The following is a 22,787-nucleotide window of genomic DNA, read 5'->3' as shown; positions in this document are numbered from 1 at the left end:
GACCATAAAGCTCACCTTGTTCCAACATCCCCATCATGGGCACAGGCAACTTCCATAAGACCAGATTGCTCAGAGTCCCATCCAACTCGGACTTGAACATTCCCAGGGATGGGGGATCCACAACCTCTCTAGTCAACCTCTTCCAATGCCTCGCTACACTCATGGTGAAGAATTTCTTCCTTATCTAAACCTGATGGCTTCTGAACCTTCTCCAAACTCTGGGCACCTCTTGTTGGCACTGGCATCAAACTTTTAGGAGTGGGATAGATTGAGGTTCCCCTCCCCCATAAATTTTAGTTTAAACCCTGTTTGCAGTCTGTAAAGGAAATCCCCTTTCAAATCATTCTTTAAGGCCTTTTTCCCCTGCAGCAATATTCACGAAGTCATAAAAATGACAAATGGCAAAGGAGAACTTTAACTATGAACAGTTAAAATAGCTGAACAACCACACAACAAATGCAAGTAACAATGAGATCAGATCATCGCTTTATTATCATTAAATTATCATAAGCTCGTCCTTTCCAACCTTTGCAGCTCTTGTTTATTATGCTTTCCACTGGTCAGAACATAAATCTCTTGAGAATAACACTAAATTTTTTGTACACCTTGCATAGATCACATATTATATTTTGCATAAATTCACATATATAAAAATTAAATACTCTGTTGTTGGTCAGACCTTGCTACCTTTTCTCTTTGTCTTTAAAGACTGATCACAAAAAAAATTTATTGTATGGGTGTAAGTATATGTATATGGATTTCCACCTAACGTGTCATCCTGAGGGTGGTACTCCCTTTCTGAGCAGCTACTACTGAACACAAGACTGGCTGCTTTTCTTTTTTCTTTTTGGTACAGCACACTTGTGCCTCTAAAGAAATTAGCTAATTCAGCACAAGAGACACACTGATTTGACATCCAGCCTGATGTTAGAACATACTCTTAAAAATTAAAATTTATTTCAAAATACAAAGACTTCTAATGATATCTGTAACATATGTCTTCGATTTTTCCCACAAGGTAACGCATAATCTAAAACTGTGTTAACTGACGGAAGAGCACTGAGAATGGAAGAGCACTGCAAATGGCAGCTGAAAAGAAACTTATGCCATGCTAAGATATTCTCTTCTATTATTCTTTTGCAAGGTTTTAACCACCTGTATTTTCTCTCCATAGCAGAAATTCTACATACTTCACCAATTTTACCCCATTGCACAAATGTACAAAATGCAAGCTTGCATCCTCTTCAGATGAGGGAATGTGAGTTTGGAATTGTTTTCCACTATGCACACACTTTGGCTACCAGGTGGCTGAGTACTTTTTAAATAGATGTGCACACAGCATCTTTCAGACTGCTAGCAGCAGCTTAGCCTTACAAAGCAGCTGACCAAGAAGTCCTTAAGTATTAAAATGCTAGTTATGGACAATCTAAACAATAACATACCAAGACATCCATGATCAGTCATGAGGTTCAGTTAAACAGTGTTTTTGTGCTGCCATAACTTCATTACTTGCTGATATGTCCTGTAATTCATAGCCTGGTATCTAAATGATAGACATAACCTTCTAAGAAATTAGTTTGTAAGTATACTTCATCAGGAAAAAATACTGCAATGAAAGTGAAGACAGGCTTCCTTGCAACAGAGAGACTCAGAGGCTGTGGAATTCACTGGTGGTTATTTTTTTGTGTTAACGTAAGTAGCATGAAGTGGTTTTTTTTCTTGTTGTGTTGTTCAGGTCGTTTATCTGAATGAGAAATGTATTTCATACAGCTGGAAAGAGTAATCTCATTACAAAAAAATACTTTAAAAATAAGATTAAAATACTGCTTATGTTTTGGAAAACATGATTAAAAATGTGGTCCTAAGCCAGCTCCATGAGGAGAAAAACACCTTTCATAAGAATTATATTGTAATCAGTGTTTTATTTACTTGTATTAGGATCTTCCCACATGCTATTGTTTAGAATATAACAATCCATAGTGAAGGACTCCAATGCTTATAAGTAGCATAATGAATATAAGAATATCCAGATTTGTCTTTATTTTAACTCTGATAAACAGTATATTTGGACTTTAAAGATGATAATCTTTCAGACCTATACTTAATTATAATCCATTAATAGTTTCTTTGATCAGAAAAGACTTTGAAAATAATCGCAACCCAAGCAGCAACCGTCTAACATAACCTCCAATTAACTCTTTGTAACAGGAGGTAATTAAAGCAAATACTTTTCCATTAAGACAACAAATATAAGAAAGCTATAATAACTCCAGAATTGACAGAAGGACTCAAATTTTCTACAGATCCTGTCATTGGATGTCTTTAAAAGCATCTATATATTCAGCATATTAGATCTTCACTTCTTATTTGTTATATTATACTATTCATCTTCTCAGATGTACCACCACTGTGATATTTGTACATAAACAACTGCCACTATCTAATATTCCTCTGTAATAACTATTTCTTCATTTCTCTAAATGGTGCTTGTAGCGGTGGAACAGCAAGCTCTATATTTATGGAATGGCAAATTTTCAAGGTGTAGATCTAAATGGTTAAAGCAAAATACCAATTGTTCAGCCATCTGAAAAAGTTGGTAAGTACAGTTTCCCAACAAATGTGTGTGACAGCCACCATATTAACTGAAATTAAAATTGTGCATGAGTCTTTGCAAGTTCAAGCCTTCTCAAGCCACGAATCTCCTTTATCAAATGCTAGCTGTTTCTCACAGCAATCATTGTGTGTCTTAACTTCAGATGTTAAATGACTCTTTTTGCCTAATTATATGCAATGTATGCAAATCCCCAAATGCCACAGCATTTTCTATTGCTACTCTTCAGACTAATCCATTCCTCCTGCCTTCACCTTCAGGACAGCTGCAGACAGGCTTCAGTATGAAATTTCATACTCTTTAGCACAGATGCTTAATTACACACTTGTTTTGAAGCTTTTTGCTCTTTGGCTTAATATATATTTACAAACAGTCAAGTTCTACTTGAATTATTAGAATTATTTTTAGAAAACACAGTAATAGATAGGATTTATCTGTTTAAATACCTGAAAGGTATTCAATTTAAAATGAATGCTGAAGTACCTCAGTCTCAATATAAAAGTTTGCACAATGTCTATCACACTGCAGTGATTCTTCAGTCTTGCAGTGTGACTTTCACCTGAGTAACCTGTATGCTTAGTTCTCTAATAGTAAGAATTCCAAAGTGACAAGCCTCCACATGACAGATCATTTCGCTTTTGCAAAGTTTTTTAGCTGCTTAGTGCACAAGACATTCTGGATATCCTTCACAGTCAGTAAAAAATGACAACATTATCTCCATAATAACTAAAGAAAGATATGAATTCACACAAAGGAAAATACCACATTCCAATGACATCAGTGGAAAAATAAAGACAATCTCATCTCCTCTTCTGAAACATGTTGAGCAATACTAAAACATTAGCATTTTTATGAAGGCAAGAAAACAAAACATATTGTTTCAATTCAAAACAAATATTTTAAAATATTTATTCATTTATGGAATTTATAAAATTCCGGGGTTTTAGTATTTACGTAAGAAAACAAACCAGGGACATTCTCTGATGTAAATGCTATAAAAAATACATGTTGTACAATTCATAGCTCACATCAATCAATTTTAACTAATACAAGAAATAGCCCCTCTGCTCCATCAACAGGAAAAAATCCCAAATAAACAAGAAACACCCCCATCAAACCCAAGCACCAATTTCAAACATGCCTACAAAACATCAGATGACATTCAGTCGGATACCAACCCAGAAGCTCCACATAAATAAAAATCAAGTTAACTCTATCTGGTGTTCAAACAAAATGATCCTGTTCTCAAACAATACTGCTGAACTACAACAGACGAACATGAAAATCAGGACAATGGAACTTAAAGCAAAGCTGAGCAAAAGTAGTATCATATTCAGTTGGCCAGCACAGACAAGAAAAGGAAGGAGCAAGTAACTCAAGAGTTCTTCATTCAAACCTATTTACAATCTTTAAGTTAATGAGAAAAACATTATCTGCAGCACAAGTAACTCAAACAATACAGGTCTGTAATATTGTGACAGGTATATTTTGATGACTGATTCAGTAAAAGAAAAATTGTTGTGAGGTAGCCAAGTACCATACTTCTAAAGAGAAGTCTCACAAATACAAAACAAATACAGAGCCTTAAAAAGTACAACACATTTAATGGAAATTAAAAAGAATACAAAACTGGGGGCTTATTCCATATTTTTTCCTTTTCAAAAGAATCAAGTCCAAATTTTCCAGAGAACTTGAAAAGGGAACTAGATGTTGAAGTCAGTATAGAGACTTGAAGATAGTTAGAAAGCAACTGAAATTAAGTGAATGGGTCTTCTGGCATATTTAGAAAGCAGAAAAAACCTAATGCAAGACAAAATCAGGCTATATAAAATTTTAGGCCACCAAAATTTTAGACCAACAAATACCTACAATTTATTTGCTTTCATTTAACATTGAGACTGAAGTAAAAATGGTCTCATGGCATGGCTACCCAAACTCATCACCTTGCTATGTTCTAAAGGTCAAAGACAAATGAAGAATCTTTTTTTTGTTGGAAGGAAAGAAGAATTGAGACCAGTTCTGTCTTTTCCATGAAATAAAGAAAAAAAGCCCAAAAAATGCTTATTCTTTTTTTTCATGGAAAAACATATAGTTGCATATAGTTCCAAACCAGGAATCTATTGCAGTGTGAGTCCACCCTGAGGGAAATTCCAGAGAGGAAAACTTATGGGTGGAAAGGTTTGATCAAAGCTTTTCCAGTGCTAAAAAGAAATACCGTCCACAGGAATGACAATGGGTCACACAACAATCATTCACACAGATTTCATTACAATATTAGTGATTTTTTTTTTGTTCCCTCTGGCATGCTTGTATTAAATTTATGTGCTTAATATGCCTAATTTCAATTTGCTTCCTGTACCTCAGTTGTGAGATTTACAACCTGAGGTGTTTGTGGTGTAAAGCTCAATTTAACTCCATCAGGAAAAAAAACGGCATTTTGCCACCATGTTTCCTCTCTTTGGGCTAATGAGACTAATTCTGCTTTATATATTTAGTGCAGAACAACTCTAGACCTTTACATTATCTGTTAATTTTGAAAAACATAATATTTTCTAGCTCTCAGTTTCCATATGCTGTTAACTCTCCTTACATTTCCAGTGGCATTCACCTTACAATATATCTAAAATTTACACAAGCAGATGTGCTGATTTCAGAATATCATTCATTGGTAGCATACATTTTTCAGATACTATTTTAACTGAAACACTGTAATAACAAAAGGAATAACTGCTTCTGCTTATCCTTATATCCTAATCAGATAAATTAATAAATTAATAGAAGAAGCTCAGTAGCTGCAGAGATTGTGACAGGTAATAGATTACTTGCTAGGATGAGAAATTTTCTTCACAGCTGTATTTTCTGATAAGACAGCAGTACATTGTCATCATCACTTCTGCTTTAAAAATGTTATCATGTCAGTAACTAGTCTTTTAAAAAAGTGTCATCTACTACCAGATGCTAGCATCATTTTTATTTATTCCAAAACAGAATAAAAAAATCATTACATTTATTCAATTTCTTCATTGGAATAATTTACAGATGGAATACTGATAGTGATTATTTCAGCAGACAGCAGCACTCTGCTATTTCATACAGCTATCGCTTGGCTAGATAAATCCACAATGCATTACAGAGAAAAAAAACTAAAGCACTGTTTCCATGATAATCACAACAGAAATAATCAATCAGCATTCAAATTTAATAGCATGGAACTGTAAAAACCATTCAATTTTTGGTATTCTTCTTCCCATACAAACAATAGTTTACAAGGTGGTAGTTACCAATACACAATATATAGAGCACAGATATTAACATAAACTCAGGTAATCCCAGGTGATGACATGAAGCTGTTGACAGATTCTCTAGGTGTTACCCACTGAAGACACTATTTTCACACTCTTTTCCTTTGATCCAACAATTCCCTCTGGCATCAGCAAGAAAATCCTAACAGGCAAGCTTTGGGTAAAACACACCTAGTTAAGCTGTCCTAACGCCCCTAATTCCTATTTTATCCCATTGCAACTGCAGAGGTTCCTCTGGATTTTTCTGCTCTCAGATTTAGATGCTAAATTCAATGAACACTTTGTCCATCTCTGAATTGACCCTGTCATGGCAGAAATTGCTGTGACTCTGCAATTTGAAATGCACTTCCACGGCAATCCTGAGAATCAGCATGATTATAAATGCTGTGTATGATTGAACAGTGCAAAGCACTGGGCAATGAGCTAGGATTAATTAAATTTCAAAGCCTAAAAATATGTTTCACTAAAGCTTTAAAATGCCCATGCAGTCATCTACATTAATCATCTCATTACATATCAAAACTGTTCATTTTGGCCATGTTTTATTGCCTGAATGTTAATTTCTTATTCAATTAGTCCTGCTTCTGACTCTAAACAGAGCCCAGTCCATGAATATCACTAACTTTTAATTAATGTTGAATTGAAACAAAAATCCCAACATATATAGATTTAAATTTATGAGATGCCTCCAACTCAGTAGATCAAAGCACTTGATACTAAGATCTAATTAATAAAACTATGCTTCTAGTAAAGATTTCTGTTCAATATTAAAGCTAACAGTTGACTATTTCTTCAGTGTTTAATCAGCCATTAACTCTCTTTTGTGTAACTATATTCCAATACTGTTTAAACTTCTTTGCTTGTAAATGGGAGGAAATAGGTTCTTTTTATTTTGTTTCATCCATACAATGGCTGTTACCACCACGTTCCAGTGAAGTGAAAGGCTGGGGAAGAGAAATTATACCAAAAAACTCCCCAAAATCAGAACAAAACCATACAAAAATAAAAGAAACAAACCCAAACCCAAACCAAAACTCTTGCTTTCAGAAAGAGACACTGAACTAGGCCTAACTTATTTAGGAACTGGTTACAAAAATTGATAAGGGTCTGAAAGTCACATATCTCCCAACGTGCCTGACAAGATACCCGGTCTACCTCACCTATTACACAGCTGCATGCAGGTGAAAAAGGAAACTTCCATTGCTAATGATCCCATGTTTCTGCTTTCCCATTTAGAGTGGGAAAGTAAAACAGATGGAACAATCCAATGTCAGAATTAAGAAAAACAGATCAGAATAATCTTCTGTGTGGTGCCAATATACCTGCAGTGCTGGTGAAGCTAAACAGGCTTTTTAATTATGTATTTACAATAGTACCGAGAGGCACTGTTAAAATGTCTAGATGAAAACTTGTTTAGATGACTACATCTATCGGTTTATGACATCCATTTAACAAGACTTGCTAGTCGCAACTTCAGAACCAACCTTGAAAATTGCCCTGAACTCTAGCAAATTAGGAGATATTTGTGCTCTGTGAAAATGAGCAGGTCTGACAAATGCCAGACAAAAGCAATACACACCACAACAGAATTACACATCACATAGGTTATATTCACCCATACTCCCTCAAATTCATATGAGACTCTCCACTGCTAACCAGTATAAAGCAAACAATTTCAGTCCAGATAACATGACATAAAGAAATTTGCAAATGGACCACCTTCACTTATCGTTGAGAATTCAGATCTTTTTTTAATACTATGGATGTACAGCCAGTTTCACTTTACACCATTTGCTTGATTTTTCTACATTACAGTACTCTCCCAACTTTCTACAATCCTCTCAAGAAGTCAAAATATCAGTCTGCCTGTTAAACAGCTTTCTGTGAGTCTTCGAAAACACTTTGTCCATTACATATTTATCATGAGAAAAGCTTACTTGTTAAGAAATGCTAGAATAACTTAATATAAGTAACGTGTCATCAAAACCACCAGGTTTTGTTTCCATTAGCTGGAACAAAGACTGATAGATGCTGGGTAAATGTGCCATAGGTTTATCAGAGCCAATGAACAACATTTTCCAGTTTGCACTAGGGAAGTGCACATCTAGCAGTAAATAAGTAGAGTAAGTAGTAAGTAGAGTTGGTCTTGGTGTAATATCTGAGATCCTTTAACGAAAAAAAAATGGCCAGAACTCCCCTAAGTCACCCATAATTCTGCTCACATAACAAATCTGTGAGTAACTCCTCCCAGGCTGCTGTCAGGTTCTTCTGTAGCATGTCAAACTACAAAAACTTGCACTTATATTTTTCTCTCATATCAAGCCCTCCCATTCTCTATAGGGCTGACAAAACACTGAAAAAATGGATAGGAATAAATGAAAAAATAGACTTTATTATGAACATCAGTAAATAACAGTATCCTGGACAAACTGTTAACTATCATTATATATGCTACTAAACAAGTTTTGCATGAAGAATTTAAAAAATGTACATATGTTGTATTTATGTATTTATTCTATCAGTAACTCTTTACTGATGTTCCTTCATGTAAGTATTTATACTTGTATAAATATAGTGACTTTGATTCTGCATCAACTATGAAAGTGGTGATATTCCATACATTTGAAACAATACAAAACTGATACTTCAAACAAGTGAAGCAGGTATGTACAGTGTACCCATCATAAGGAAAGAATTATATCTTTCAGATATAATTAAGAGTAGATTAAAAAATTAGAGTAGATTAAAAAATTAATTGTGTTCCATAATTTTCAGCACTGACATTCCCTTAAACAAGCCAAAGGTCTGGCATAAGAACCTATTTCAAACTCTATGTATAATAATAATACACAATTTTCTTTCAATTTTTCAAAATACTGATAGTGTAAGATAAAATGATAAGTCAAACTTTGAAAGGGGCTAAAATCCTTGATTGATTAAATTAATGGTGAAAATGCATAGGAAGAAATTTATTCAGCTGTGATGAAGAGCCATTAAATTATATTTGCTATATGTCTTAATGTAGTTCATTAACACTTTCTCTGTGAAAATATTTCATCTTCTTGACAAGGAACTTACGCATTGTCTCATTTCATGGCTTTGTATCTTCATGCAAGATACAAAATTCAGAGCTACAAGTGCACAAGAAATGCAAAAGCTTGCAGATTATAACTAAACTGTGCTGCAGAACTAACCAAACAGAGACTTGGAAAGGAGTGCACCATCATATTTTAGATGTTCAGTTTGGTTAAAAAACTCCATTTGACATATTGATTTAAGAAGTGATGTATTGTCAGTCAGAGATCCCTAGGTGGTTGATACAGAGAGGAAAAAGTGAAAGCAACAGCCAAATTAAATGTGTGAAATCAACATAGCCTTCAGGCTTTTCCTTTGGGAGGCATTTCCTTCTTTTTGCCATTTTTGTAAGACTACAAATTTGTGTGACATAAATGGTAAAATTGCTGATCTATGAGGGGATAGGCAGAGACATAAAATAACCCATAATGAGCAAAATAGCAGCCCAAAGATTTTTAACTATTTTAGACACAATTGATCTCTAAGACAGAGATTTGAACATAACTACAAGCACGTAACTATTTAACTTAAATTTTCTGTGCAACTAAAAGGTATGAGAGGCTGGAGAACAGCCCCTTGGAAAGGGATATGGGAGTTGAATATGAATCAGCAGTGCCGTGGCAGCCAGGAGGGCCAACTGTGTCCTGGGGGGCATCAGGCAAAGCATCACCAGCCAGTCAAGGGAGGGGATTTCCCACTCTGCTCTGCACTGGGGCTGCCTCACCTTGAATATTGTGGCAGTTTTGGTCACTGTTGACTCATAATATTGCCATTAGCCAGGACCCCCAAGTCTCTTTCTGCAGCACCGCTTTCCAGCCTTTCATTCCCCAGTTTTACGTATATCCGAGGTTGCTCCAGGCCAGGGGCAGAATCCATCACTTTCCCTTTTTGAACTTCATATGGTTGGTGATTGTCCAGTCCAGGCCTCCAGATCCCCTCTCTGCAGGGCCTCCCTGCCTTTGAGGGAATCAACAGCTCCTCCCAGTTTTGTATTGTCTGCAAACTTGCTTAGTATTCCTCTCAGTCCTGCATCCAAGTAATTTTGAAGATATTGAAGAGAACAGCTATATGATCTTGCCTAAATGAATTTAGACTCCAATCTGTGTTTGAAACAGCAAGTCTGTGTACCCATGAATTCAGAATACTCATTTCCTTTAGAAGCTTACTCAGGTGTAACAGTTGCAGCATCTGTTTTAGTTATAGGATAGTGGAAGTGTTATACATTTGCAGACAGCTATTTTTTGGTTTATGAAGTCAGAAAAGCTTGGGCTGGGAGGGACGTTTGGAGAGCTCTCGTCTGACCTCTTCTAAAAGCAGGGTTACCTTCAGAACAAGATTACATTGCTTCAGGCATTCTTTAGAAAATTTCCAGAATATCCCACATCTTCTCTATGCAATATCTCCCAGTGGTTGACCACCGCAATGTGAACTTCCTTCATTATACCAGATGATCACTGGTATAAATTCCGACCTCTTGCACACCTTCACTGTAGCTTCCCTCAATTACTTCACCAAATAGTACAGACAGATTCCCCTCCTAGACATCTTTCCTCCAAGCTAAACAACACCAGGTCCTTTTGCTTCTTCTTATACACCATATATTCCAATCCTCTAATCACCTTACTGGGCCTTTAATGAATTTCCCCAAATTTGTTAATCTCTTATTTTCAGGTGGCTCCACAACAGGACAGAAAATCCAACATCTGGGCTCCCTGTGTTCAGAATGGAAAATAATCACTCCTCTCTTCCTAGTGGCCATCCTTGCCAATGCAGCTTCAAGGCACTGCTGTTGCATGTTAACTTGCTTCCTACTAAAAATCCTAGATCTTCTTCTGCAGAGCTGTTTGCTGCCCAGCAGTTCAGTGTCTAGCCTGTACCAGTGATTTGGGTTATTCTGTCCCAGGTGAAGGACTTGCATTTATCATTGATAAGTTCCTAGGAAGGTATTGGTTGAATATGAAGTTGTTGAAAATGATCAGTGCAAAACCAGAATCAAGTTAAGTAGAAAGGATCTGGCAAGCCAGTACTTTTTTAAACTAAGGAGGGTGAAAATTCAGTGACCATCTGGTATTCTTAGCAGAGCTTATAAGCATGTTGCATGAGCTACACAATGCAGAATTGCAGAATTGGAGGCTGTTGTCCCAGACTGAAAACTACTTTGGCCCAAAAGACCTAGTTATGCCTCCGATACTCTTCTTTCTACAAATATTACACAAAATTGGACTATTAAATCCAGATAATATCAGGAAAAAAACCTTACACCAAGGCATTATTTGACACTAAATGTGGATTTTCAGAAAATAATTTGACTTCCAGAGCAAGCTGTTCCCTGCTATTCATATTCACAATACCTGCATTATCAGTCCAGTGATTTACCACAATACTTGAGGTTTTTTTAGATGAAAGAAACTGTCTGTATGACTGAATCATCAGCTAAGAATATTTTTAACATATAAAGATTATTTCTGGTTTTGTTACTGTCCTGTCTATGAAACTGTATCAAAGTCTTGGCAAACACATTGCTTCACACAATGGTAACTAAAACAGAACAAAATAAACGACTATTCACCCTCAAGAGATCATTTAGGCTAAACTTCATACAGAGGATCATATAGGGATTCAAAACAGACTAGAGAGACTATCAGAAATCATTGAGGAACAACTGGCCCCTGGAAAGGATGGCAATCAGCAAATATGAGTGGCTAATCAGTTGTCAGGTTTTGTTGGTATGAATACAAAAAAAAATAAATATTTAAAGATAATAACTTAAGCCTGGGACCCTGATAGTTCTCAGTACTGAGGTGGATGGGCCTCTGAGCAATCTGATGTAGTTGAAGACGTCCTTGCTTATTGCAGGGGGGTTGGACTAGATGACCTTTAAGAGGTTCCTTCCAACTCCAACTGTTATATGATTCTAGGATTCTGACAAGGTATAAAAAAGGGATGGAGATATCTGTCTGAAAAATGTGCCAACTGGTGCTATGAAAAGTGTCATCATGGATCAGTCAAGGAGGAGTCAGCCTGTATATACTGCTAGCAATGGTGACAGCAGTGCAGCTGTCAAAGATCTTACACATGAGGGTGAACATTTACAGGTCCCATGGGAGAACCAGTGAGAAGATGGTCAGAAGTGGTATGGTATCCAGAACAGATATGCTAGGAAGGTCTAGCTTTGCCTAGCTTAGAGAAAACAATATTTCAGTATTTCAGATACAGAGATGCTGAGGAAAGTAAAGACCACAATTTGAATTTTACAGAAAAGAAAAAAAACCCCCACAATAAAAATAACAATCTCAATCTGAATGCAAAAACATAGAGAAAAAGTTATGTAGAAAAGTATATCCAAATCAGAGGCCAGAGAATTAACCTAATACCAGTCCACTTCTGAGCTGCATGTAAAAGTAAAGAGATGTAAGCAGGAAAAGAGTTGAAATGCCATCTTTAGACCTGAGCCTACACCCTGTCTCATGAAGGTACAGTCGTGTCAGAAACCAAGAGGTCAGTGTGAATCCACCCACATGCAGGAGTTGGCAAGTACAGCCAGGTTAGCCAGGTTGAACTGTACCTTTCCCTCATGCTTAGTGACATGTCACTATAATCTTGGAGAATTTTAGCAAGTCAGCTTCCCTATTTTTAATGAAGCAACTGCTTGGAGATGGAAATCCTATTATTTTATTATTTAACTTAAAAGCCAATCAGAAGCTAGTTCATGACTCTGATCAGCATAGTCATCATGCGACTTTATAGGCTCTGAAATGCTGCTAGTGATCAATCAACAGAGGCCTCAAGCTCATACAAGGGTTAATAGGAAAGAAATCTAAGAAATTGTCATTGTGCAAGTAAATTAAAAAAAAATTTAAAAATGCAACAGAGAGGCTCAATGAATTTTGTCCCATGGTTTTAATCAGCTCATGTTCCCTAGTAAACTATCATGGCATGATATATAAAAAATAACTTTTTACAATGGAGTCAATGACGTTTTTTCAAAGACAAATTAACATTTTCTTAGTATGTATTTTAACAGATTAGAAAATTGCCTGAAAAATAGATATTTTGTATTTGTACCAATTCTACCTAATGAATCCTAGCACTGGTCCTATGACTTTAGTATTCTAACAACATTAAGCCCTCTGGATCATGGAATTATAATCATGAAAAAAAAATTATGCCTGGTCTTCCTGTATATCTGGAAGACCCCAGTTAGGATGTAATTATGATATGAAATCACAACGGCAAAATAATTTAAATGCATGGCTGTGAGGGTCTAGTTATGACAATATAAGAATGTTTTCACTAAGCTTCACTGATACAATGAATATTTTGTATCACAGGAATTAAGGTTATGCTGTCTGCAAGCAGTATATCTACTTTGTTTATAAGCAACATGTATGTCAGCGTACCGACGAACTGCAGTTAATGATATATTTCTATTAACAATGGACAAGTAATATATTTTTTTGGTGAAATTATTGATGAAATGACCATGTGTTGCAATGCCTTCAACACATACTGGGATAGAAATTGCTTATCTCTGTTCTTTCCTGCTTTTGTATGTTAATCTTTTAGCACAGAATTATTTGTTTGTTAATACCACAACACAGAGGCTATCGTTATATTATCACGAAAATAAGATACACTACAATTTCTATACTTTAGGCATGAAAATACATTGTTTGCACACCTAAGCTTTCCACAGCTGTTATGTTAATTTTGTCAACAATCATCATGTATACACATACATACACACACGCGTATTTATAACTATGAGATATTTAACAGCTTCTGTACTGAATTTTAGTTAAACATTGACAGAGTCATTCCAATATATCTCAACTCAGCATCATGAAGGGTCTAGTGACAGGGAAATTCTCAATAGTCTTCTTGACATGAGTCAGACCTCAACAGGTGGATGTGAATTCCCATTGCCCCTGCTACTGTGGGGACAATACTCCCCACTCCTAATTCCAGACACCTCTGAAATGCTTACTGCAGCTGTTTTATAAATAAAACACTGTATTTTAAAAATACAATGTAATACAAATTAATTGGAGACCGATTTGGAGGCTACCCTTATATTGTTATCATCCTGGAGAATAAAGAAAACTTTGACCATACCATTTGTTCAGAGGGTGTTGAGAAAATGGTAAAACAAACAACTTTATCAGTAATCAAAAAATGGAATTGAGATCAGTAATTTTTGTTCAAGCAATATAAAAACTGTAAAAATTATAAAAATTGATGAGTAGAGTTGTCCTCAACTGCCAAGGAATGAATAAAAAAATCATATTATAAAAAGCATGCCCCTCCCCTCTTCCTTGTGGAACCATTTCTACACCTTTTCTCCACTGCCCTGCCCCATGAGAGCCTTCTTTTACCTGTTGTGCCCAGTCATGATCAGGAAGGGCAAGTTGCTCTCAGCAAGTCACACAAGGTTGGCTCAGCCTGCCTGTTTGCCACACCACAGGAGGGAATAGGCAAGAGGATGAGACACAGCCCATTCCCGTCAACAAAATGAACACAAAAGGCTTAGCCCAGGCTCACCTTCGGTCATTTGTCCCCTTGACCCAAAGTAAACATTTTTCTTTTTGGATGCCTAGAAAACAGTCATTGGTATAAAAGGACTAAAGACAAAAAGAGGGAAAGGTTGTACTATACAGCATTTTCTCTGGAATTCTTGTGTTCTCCAGATTGCATTCCACCTCACAAGGGGAAAGTTCCCATACAGTATGACAATGTTGCTGGACAGTTGTATCATCTGCTCTTTATTACACTTGTATAAATCCAGCAGAACTCCAGTACTCCACCTTGGGCTGGTTTTGTGGTTTGGGGTTTTTTTGTTGTTTGTTTTTTTTTTTTAAATTAGTTCATCTGGATGGCTACTCTTGTACATGAGAACAAATTGTGTCCTTCTCCTCTTAAGTTTTACTATGCAGTCTTCATCTTTAGTGATTTATTTACTGACTGAATAAGAAAACAACCATCTAAAAAATAAAATTATAATCTTCATCGAATCCATAATTAATGTTAGCTAATGTTACTGCACTTTGTGGATTTCTTATTTATATTCAATACAAACATTTTTATATAAGCATTGGTGTTGACAAATACATATTTAGGCTTACTGTAACCAACCACTGTAATAGCAAAAAGACAGAGCAAAGACTTTACTTACCAAGCCATCCTGATCCAGAATTCGGTATACACATATCTGTTTCAGCACTTGGCAACACAAATCCAACTACAAAAACTTCCACCCCATCAGCCATCAGGGCCATTCCCAACACAAAGAAGAGGGCCCACTGGAAACGACCATGGCCACATTCTTGTATTATTAATTCATATTGCTGTGCTAACTCTTCTTCATCAGCTTTTCTCTCTGTTTCCAGTTCATGGCGATCCTTATATTCATCATGCATAGGTTGACCTAAGGCCACCATGTCATCCTTTCCCTGCCCCATGCTGGGGATTCCCTGATACTCCCCTTCATAAATTTCATCATCTTCATCATGTCCTTCAGTTGCTTCACTTGATCCTTCGTCATCATTAGCTTCTACACCATAATTTCCTCCTTGGACATAGTAATCATCGTCATCTTCCTCATCCTGGAATCGATTGTAGGACCTCTGTGTGTAACCATCCTGGGCTTTGTCAACAGCTTTATTCACTTTTTTAACTGCTTGCCTCTTCACCTCTTTGGCAATATCTTTGGCTCCTTTCACTAGTGAAGTCCTGTCTCTGTATGTGTCCTCCATCTTGTATCAAAGCAAGACTGTTGTTATGCCACAGAGGTACCTGCTGAATACTTTTTGAAATATCTATTTTGTGTTGGACATCAGCAGAAAAAGCCCAAGTACATGTGAAGCTGTAATATTCAACCTGCAAAATATAAGAGAAAAAAGTTTACTCCTTTTTAGATGTTTCTTCACAGTGATACAGTACCATACGAATCTTTATTTAAACACTGGACACCAAAGTACAAGGCTTTTCAATACACAAACCTGTGTTTTCTTCAGACATACAAATACCCCAGGTTACAAGGAAAATATGCTTGTCAGGGGTTGACAGAGAACCTGTCAGCAGCCTGGCACTTATCGACGAAGCAGTCGATGTTGACCAGATCAAAGTGTACCCCTGAGATGGACTGAAAGAGAGGACTGAGGCCCTGATCCTGACAGTATACTGATGCATCCTGAAGAAGCTGTCCCGTGGGAACAGAGAACATTGTCTCATGAGAACAGAGACCTGTTTTGAACGAGAGTGGTCGGGAAAAACATCAACATGAGAGAAAAATAAGAGCAGGTATTCGGGACTGTTGTGGGAACCAGCTGTGTTAAGGGCGGCGTCGACGTTTAAGCAAGAACCAATAATGAGCTTAGCTTTGCAATATGTATGAGCTAATTATAAAGCATATATTAAGCTGAGAGCGGTGATCAATAAACGAAGTTTGCTGATGCTCATATTGAGTGCCTCTCTCTTCCCTCGTCGCGACATATGCTGAAGATAAACTTAATCTCACTACGGTTTTCAGAATTCAATTTATTACTTTCTAGTCTTGGATACCAGGTTTTATTCTGAAAGAAACCAATCAATTCCATGCACCACACATCATATTGACTCTGTTTTCAGTGTCCTTCCCGATGTGAACTCCCTGTTTTGTAAGGAAGGGCTACAAATACTAACTTTGCTCTCAATGACTGACCATGAAATATCTGTCCTCTGTCCATCCTGCTGCTTAACACAAATCCTGTAGGAAGCTAATATTCTTCACATCTGCACCAGTGTCTCAAAGCTGACTGGATTTGACCATTGCATTCACACAGAGTCTTAGCAATATGAAGTCCCACCCTAAAAAATGCAGTGCAGGGAGCTGTATGGATGAAAGTGGTGGCACTTTCACACTTTAAAGATTTCCAATACCTAAATCATGGACATTCCTTTCTTCCCTGTCCATAGTGACAGTAGAGGCAGACTGGAACAAGTGTATGTCACACGCTAATTCATCCCAGAGTGATTAAGTCCAGCATGAGTTCCTGCTAATCTGTCTGCACGAAAGCACCAAGACATTTTGCCCCAGTTCTCCTCCCTGCTCCCCTGCTGTACCTTCCTATCTTGTGCAGCCCCAAGGTCACAAATGCAGACAGACTGAGTCAAGAGCAGTTTGCTTATTAGACTGAAGACTAACCATTCCCTTCTTCTCTGTGCAGTTTTCAGGCATATCTGCAAGGCAATTTGCTCATCACACATCTGCACTATCATTAGGGGCAGGAGAAAGAAATGGCAGCAGCATGGAGCCAAAGGGAAGGAAGAAATGCAGGATCCTTTGACAACAGTACGTAGTTAGAAGAGCTAAAATCAATTACAAAACTGCACCATTACTCGTATCTAAAGTTAAGGGTCTGTGTGTGTGTGTGTGTGTGTGTGTGTGTGTATGTGTGTGAATCTGGGCACTGCAACAGATTGCAGAAGCCTCCCCTCTCAGAGAAAGCAGGCTAAAATTTCTATAGCAGTGCTCCTAAGAAAATGCTGCCTCCTTCCATCTTGGGGAAAAGGTTATTTTTAACCATGATCATTTTAATGATCTATTTTCCAGCATTACCTCAGAAAAACTGCATTAATACAACTAAGGAGGCAGAGACACAATGCAGGAGTAAAAATGGCTGGAAATTTCTGAAGCAAATCCTATTTCCCTTTCTAAAGTAGTGTGAACTGCACTCTGAGCTCCATGGGAGAAGACCAGGGTAATGCTTTAAGAAGCTGTCCTTTATTCATTGTGTTGTAGACACTGTCTCCAGAAGTATATTCCAGACATCAGTTTTAAGACTGATACTGTTTTGAGGAATAGGAAGAGTTATAGACTGCATTAAAAAAACTAAGGGCATGATGTACTTCTGATAGAAAAAAACGAAGCTTAAAATCACACAGACATGACGTTAGAAGCTCAAAGGTATTTCCCAGCTTTTTAAAAATAGAAATTCACCTATGGTGGAAAATGTCTTTATTTTTAATCTCTTCCTCTAGATTAATTTCATACACTTTGAATGTTTCTCAGAGAAATCAGATGTGATGGCAATATCCAACTATTAATGTGAACTGAAGCATTTACTGGAAGAGAAATGCAGCCTTAAAGAAAGACATGATGTAATATTTATAACTGCAAACTGTAGCCTGATTTTAGGTACCTGATGATCCTTCTAAGTAGGTCATCCTGGTGAAACTTTTATGCTAAGGCAGTTTCTCTAATTACAGCTTTTCAGTTTTCAAGGTGCAATTTTTGTACTGAATTAGGTATCTTATCCTTACCTATGTGCATCTGCAGTATCTACTAGCTGTTAATGAACATGCATTGCATCAAAACAATCTCTAGGTTTGCTGAAGCCTTCTGCAAACACTGTCAAGAACTTAAAGAACTTCTAACAGGCACTTTACTGAGGGTTAATGATTACAGTGTCTTCCCAGATTTTGATAATTTTAGATTATTTTACAGTGTCCACACAACCAATTTAACCTGACCTCTGAATTCCTCTAATTCTTAGATTGATGTTTGGAGGGGGTGTTTTTGTTTGTTTTGTTTTCCCAGTGAGTTCAGTCTTCCTTTAAGGATTTTTATTTGTAAAATTTACTATTACAGCAGGGTATATATATATACATATATATATATATATGGAAGACAGTAGGAATTTAGTAATATCAAATGAACAAAAAGTCTAAATGCCAGTCCTGGTATAACCACACTTCGCTCTTCTGTAGAACACCTACCTCATGAGTTCAGCAGTTCAGTCTAAAAACACAAATTTGCAAAAGTAACTGAACTTATACTGTAGCTTATGATAGACCAGGTATGTCAACAAGCAACTACACCTGTCCAAACTCATTAAAAGCATAGCTCTGCCAGCAAAAAAACCTGCACACAGACCAAGGAAAATTTATGTCAGGGCAGAAATCAGAAATTTCTCTTTTTCATGCCTAAGTTTCCAAGCAGAATACCTAATCTGAACACTGTTCTTTTAAACAGCTTTACTTTCTCAACGAACTGAAATCCCTGCCTTAAGGTGATAACTACAAAGAGGAATAATTTACCACCCATGCATGATAGCTCCCCACCCTTTTAATTATGTTGAACTGAATGACTACAAGTAAGTAACTGGAAAGTCTGAAAGAGTGAGGATTAATGACTACCTGAGTAGCATAAAGCAGCAAAAGCACAGATGATAGCCTAGACTTATACTCTTGTTTGTACCAACTGCCTCATCATACATGTTTGCTGGCTTTCACTAAACTAAACACCACATTCCTATTCAATTCTTTTAATTAAAAAAAAAAAATCCCAGGAAAGTAGTGATTCCACCTGAAATGGAAATACTACTTCAAGAAATACCCACAAAACATGTTCTTCCAAACACTCATAGATGCATACACCAAAAAAAATTCTAAAACCAAATTGTTCTTTTGCTCTAATATTTATTTTTTTCAATTCTATTACATCCACAAATTTCAGTATATGTAGCATTTTGTACATATTGTGATATATCTGAAATAAGATTTGGACATTACAAACTAAATCAGCAAGATCCCACGAAGATATAAATCTATGACGCGTCAGAAAACTCATTCCCACCAAGGCTTACATCACTGCTGTAAGAGCACTCGCTGAGCACTACCAGTGATATTAACTATATGCATATACAGCCCTTCACATACTGTTGGGGACTTAGTATAGCATCCTTCCTGCTTTTCTTTTGAATCTGTAATTGCTTTTCAAAGAAAAAAACATACTACAATTCTTTTCTAATCAAAGTTGATGCACATTTTGCACATTGATACAAAGTTTTAAATGCAGGTTTTTCTTGGTATTTTTATTCTGGTTTAATTTCTGGTTTTCTATTGTCATTTTTTATTATCAATTATCGTGGATACAGATGTTTTTTGTTTTCTGAGTTTATCAGTTGCTCCAAATTAGTCATCATGTGAAGGGGTGGTAGTTTGGCCTAGGCCTTCCTTGGTGACCAGCTTGTAACCAAGGAAGTGCCCAGATTTACCCGGTATTCCCTACGATTTTTACGTAAACTGGGGTATAAGAAGAAGGGAGGAAAGACCTTCGCTCTCTTTCCTTCCGGTGGCTTTGGAGGTGCAGATCTCCCTGTGTTGAGTCTGTCGGCTTGGAGAGTGAGGCCTGGTAAGGCCTTGTCGACCTTGGGAGGCAGAGGCTGCTGGCAGTCACCCCAGCGTGGCTCTCCATTGTCCCAAGGAGAGTAGTAAGATATTCTTTGTTAATTCTTTTAGTTGATAGACCTTGGGCTACTGATTGGGATAATATAATATATATATATTATTTTGGTTTTTGTTCTTCCCTTCCCCTTTCCCTTTTCCCTGTGAAATTTTATATATATATTTCAACTGTAAATATAAGTGTAAATATATTTATATACATTACTTTGTCTCTCTCTCGTTTTCGGTTCTTTTGGGGTTTTTTTCCCCTCTTCTCCCTTGGTTTGGGGGGGGGGGTACTCCTTGTGGTAAGGTTTGGAGACTTGGCAGGGAGCCAGCTCCAAACCGTAACATAAACTATAATCCTTGATTAGATCATAACGACTTCAAATTATACTGCCTTGATGTGTCAAATGATTTTATAACCTCGGTTAAATATAGGCACCTGAACTATGTTAACTCACAACCAGAAAGTGCTATTGTCTTGCAAATGCTCTCAGTAATCAAAAAAAAAAAAAGAGGTAAAGAGATGAAGAAAAATAGAAACATACCATACATACTATGATATAGAAAAATGGTTTTTAAATATTACTAAATTTCTCCAACAATGTTTACATGGTACGGTTTAAAGAACATAAAGGATGCAATCCTACAAGTGACCACAGACCTGAATTATATAGGCAGAGTTACAAGCCACTCTTGAACTTACTGGTATACCTGCAAACCTTCTCCCCATCTCTTCATGCACAAAGCTGTTCCAGAAGAGGCATTCTTTTATTTTTGCAGGGTAGTACTTGCTTCAGTATGACTCAATAAAGAGTAGATTTCTCAATAAAGTGTATTTTTTTGTAGAGGTATTAATTTTTTTTTAAATACATAAGAGCTGTCACCAAAGCTGGTGTGAATGAGATTCATTTTGGGTGATTTAGCAGATCAAAATATAAGTTTCAATATTTTAAGCAAATTTTCTTTCTCTCACGTTGAGAGTCACACACCCAGGCTGCAATGCTTTTAGCTCAGGCTGCAGTTGTCAAGCTACTGAAAGGCTGCAGTGCCACCAGCAGTGGCAGTCTCCAGCTCTCTCCTTATTTGGACAGCATTCTCATCACTTGTCCTGTACCAGCACTTGTCACAGTATCCTCACTGCAACCACAAAACATGTACAAAAGATGAGCATGGGAATTCATTATTATAGTACACATCAAAGATCCTGAGCTCAGAAGAGACTAGGGTTTCATAGTATACCACAATCATACTCTTCCCAATTTATTACTTTCCTTCCTCATTAAACCAGCAGAGATAACTTTCTGTGTTTCTGCTCTACCTGCCCCGTTCTTCTTAAAATATCTAACTGATTTATCTAATTAGAATAAAACAGGAGGAATGGTTTTTAGCTTGTTTTTATTTGAAATAGGATAACCTTCATCAGAAAAAAATTATGTATTTGCCTGAAAGCAAAACGTACATAGACATTAGCCTTTAACAAAAAATACTAACTCTAACTGACTCTTAGAGCCCGAAAGTACCACCAACCCCAAATATCTCCACTAATTCTTTTCTCACAGTGCTTTTGATTACAGACCTAATTCTTCCTCACTTAGAGCTGGATATATAAGCATGAAACCAGGATCTGCAAAGGCTCTGCTTAAAGTAGTACGAACCAAAAATCTAATACTACAGTGAAGTCAGACCAAATGCATATGTAGGACAAAAACTATAAATTCTGTCCAGCGAAAATCAGGAAATCTTAGCTGAATTATCTGTTATAAAAATTCAATAATATTGTAAAAATTAATTCTTTGAGGGAGCCAGAGTAGAAAATTATAGGTGCAAAGTTAGGAGGTGGGACATTCTCGCTTTATACTTCCACTGTATTAGTCCTACCTTACTCTATTTCTATGCTCTAAATATCTTTCAAAGAATATCCTGAAGAATGCTAGAAAGTTTTATGAGGACCACCATCCTTCTAACAGTGACATAGACATGTCTAATTCAGCTGATTGTCATTTAGATACACTCAGTCTTCTAAACCCCTCTGATCCACAGTTGCACCTAAGATCACAGTCTGGACTGAAGATTCACCTATGGTCCACTCTCTCTTATTAAGCTTTCTTCATGCTTTCTTTTGACCTACAAAATTTATTACTGACAGCAAGGGAAGACGTTATCTACTCTCTGGTTGTTATAATATCTAATTCCTTAGAATTAGACTCAGTTCAATGCACCCCTAACACTAAGGCTAGATAATGTTACAAAACTGAAATAGCCATATCAACTAACTAAATTATAGCAGCAAAACTGTAAAGACTCTACAGTAGAGTGATCCTTTCCTTCATTTTTTTTTTAATCAAAAGTTTATTTTTCTAGGAAAAGGCAATTGAACAAAACACAGGACATACTTTGAAATTTCTTGCTGTCTTTCACAGAGTAAACTAATAACAGAGAGCAGCACATACAAAGAAAATAAGTATTATTGAGCTGGTTTGGGGTTTTTTTAATCCAGTGCTTGGTACTTATTTTGCCTTATTGTATGTAAATACTAGAGTTTTGATTGCTTTTGTCAGTTTTGCAATGTGTCCCTTCACTATCTGACT

The 22,787-nt window shown here is 36.6% G+C and overlaps 1 protein-coding gene across 1 annotated transcript in view; it reads right to left on the bottom strand.

The window, feature by feature from the left end:
* Positions 1 to 22,787, bottom strand: part of SV2C (synaptic vesicle glycoprotein 2C) — a 115,756-nt gene that overhangs the window by 71,876 nt on the left and 21,093 nt on the right. The window contains exon 2 of the mRNA XM_027671506.1: positions 15,161 to 15,864. Coding sequence (XP_027527307.1) covers positions 15,161 to 15,740 — 580 coding nt within the window. The 5' untranslated portion in view covers positions 15,741 to 15,864. The remainder of the gene's footprint in view (positions 1 to 15,160; positions 15,865 to 22,787) is intronic.

The sequence above is a fragment of the Neopelma chrysocephalum genome, unplaced genomic scaffold, assembly GCF_003984885.1.
Source record: "Neopelma chrysocephalum unplaced genomic scaffold, ASM398488v2 Primary Assembly neopelma1_97102, whole genome shotgun sequence".
NCBI lineage: Eukaryota > Metazoa > Chordata > Aves > Passeriformes > Pipridae > Neopelma > Neopelma chrysocephalum.
Note: the sequence above shows the minus strand (reverse complement) of the source record. Positions and strands in the feature narration are given on the sequence as shown.